Source organism: Halyomorpha halys, unplaced genomic scaffold, assembly GCF_000696795.3.
Source record: "Halyomorpha halys isolate HHAL.00 unplaced genomic scaffold, Hhal_1.1 Scaffold696.1, whole genome shotgun sequence".
In the NCBI taxonomy this organism is placed as follows: Eukaryota; Metazoa; Arthropoda; class Insecta; order Hemiptera; family Pentatomidae; genus Halyomorpha; species Halyomorpha halys.
Genome location: NW_027109229.1, coordinates 817586 through 819844, shown reverse-complemented (window position 1 = coordinate 819844; position 2259 = coordinate 817586). Strand labels below are relative to the sequence as shown.

Here is a 2259-nt window from a genome sequence, read left to right as displayed (position 1 = left end):
TTTTTCAAATTAACTTGTTTCTTTTTACTATTAGAAGACAATTGTTTGTTTTATTTAAGTGTACCAATATCATTATTTTTTGTTATTAATTTTACTTTCCTCTTTTATTAAGAAGTATTATTCTTATCTATTTATTTTATTATTATTTTTTTTTCTTTTAATAAGAACATTGTATATAGTTAGGGGTGTCATTTGTATGACTATACCCCCACATAATCAACTGTTAAAAAAATATATATACAATATAAGTTATATCAACTATGTAAGGCCCACCTGATCTGGTGTGAAATATAAAAAAAAAATACTGTTGAATATTTGGATTTCAATTACAGAACCATTGATTCTTTACTTTTTCATTTTCTTAAGAATATATAATATAACAAATTAACTTGAATTGTTTGTTTATTTATGTATATATAATTAAATATAAATAAGTGAATATAACAGTGGTGTAAAAAATTAATGTATACTTTTTAATAGCATATTACATTATAGCAATCTCAATATTTCACATATGCCTTTACTAAGTAGAGACTGACAAATTATTTACAGTTTTAGGAGAATCATTTTCGATAATAGGACTCTGTCTGCATACAACAGCCCATCTCTTAAGAATGTTAGAATATTATAAATGCTAAATACAAAAACTTCTTTAAATCCATGGACATATTTTCACTAATAATAATGTCATAATCATGCTCCTTCATCTGTTTTCAAGTAAACATTTCAAAGTTCCATAGATGTTTTCTTTAACATGTTGGTACTTCCTTCCAAATTCATTTTCCTAAAAGAGTATTCTCATATGAATTGAAGTAAAAAATTAATACATTTTTAAAAACTAAATATATAATGTTACATCCAATCTAAATTTACTTACACAATTCAAAGCCACTGGAATCCTAATCATAGGGTGTTCGGAATGAATTTTCTCTGATTTTTCACAACTGGTACATAAATCATAATTATGACACACTAAGCATTTATACCTGTAACCCTGCAAAGGTTTCTGTCCGCATTCATCACAATTCACTGTAATATGTACGGGTCCATTATTTTTTAGATGGTCCTCATCTTGATCTACTTACAAATATAAAATAATTAACAAAATTATAAAAATTAACATCTAAGAAATTTGTTTAATAAAAGGCAAAATTAACTTCTAAAAACCAAATAAATTAACATTTTAATTTTTCAAAGTAGAAATGGAAATAAATAAATATCATCATTAGGTTACTTCTGGAAGGTTTAATGTCTCTTGCAGCTTGTACTCAAAACAATGCTTTAAATATCATAGAAATTAAATAGAACTATAAAAATATAAATGTATTTCAACAAGTATTACATGAAATAACATAAGTTTTGAAAGTATAAAATATTTTCAAAATCCACACAGTTGATAATTTAATTATCTTCTTTTATTGAATAAAAGTTAGTATTATAATCTGACAACAATACTTGTTCGAACTAGAGAAATTAATTAACTTAACATCTTTTATCTCTTACAACCATTTGTAAAAAAGAATGAAGCATTGTATAGCCAAGCATAAATTAAAGTCCACACTTATGACATTTGAACTGTACCTAATGGTTTTTTTGTTTTTATTTCAATCAACAGGGGAAAAGAAAAGAGAAAAAGCCACAGTGTTAATAAAAAGATGAAGTACAAGGAGTAAGACAATTAAGATCTTCAATACGTATTTCATAGAGAACTTCATTCATAATGTATACATCTATTCTACCCACAAGTTCATCTTCCAAATTAAAACTGTATTCTTATCAACATAAATTTAACTAATTGGTAATTTGTTTAGCATACCCCTTACATTCACTTGTTTTTTTTTGTTTTGTTTTTTCTGTATTACCAAGAATTAGAGGATTCATTTTTACTTTCCTCAAAAACAGGTAAGTCGGCATTTATTCTTGGATCCTACAGTGAGATATGAAAGTGATGGCCTTGACCAGCCAAATAAAACAGACAGAGAAAATATGGAAATTTGTAATAAATGTATCCCTTATCTTAAAGAAAAGTTCTATGAGAGCTTCGGTAAAAGAGACTTCAACATGAGAGGCTGGCTGAGAATGATGGTGATATCTCGGAAAGCATGCATATTGTAATATGCTCTTTTTGTGTAAATAGTATATTTTGATGTATAAAGGGTTTTTGATATGTTTTATTTTATGTATAATTCTAATATTGTTATTTGTTATTGTAAATTATAAAGCAAGCTAACCAGTTTTCTTTGTCTAAAAGAAATACGT

The 2259-nt window shown here is 25.9% G+C and overlaps 1 protein-coding gene across 1 annotated transcript in view; it reads right to left on the bottom strand.

Annotated features, from left to right (window-relative positions):
- Positions 1-452: 452 nt before the first annotated feature.
- Positions 453-2259, bottom strand: part of LOC106685463 (protein ref(2)P) — a 15545-nt gene continuing 13738 nt past the window's right edge. Inside the window, exons 4-5 of the mRNA XM_014428151.2 lie at positions 878-1077; positions 453-784 (exon numbers count right to left, since the gene is read on the bottom strand). Coding sequence (XP_014283637.1) covers positions 704-784; positions 878-1077 — 281 coding nt within the window. The 3' untranslated portion in view covers positions 453-703. The remainder of the gene's footprint in view (positions 785-877; positions 1078-2259) is intronic.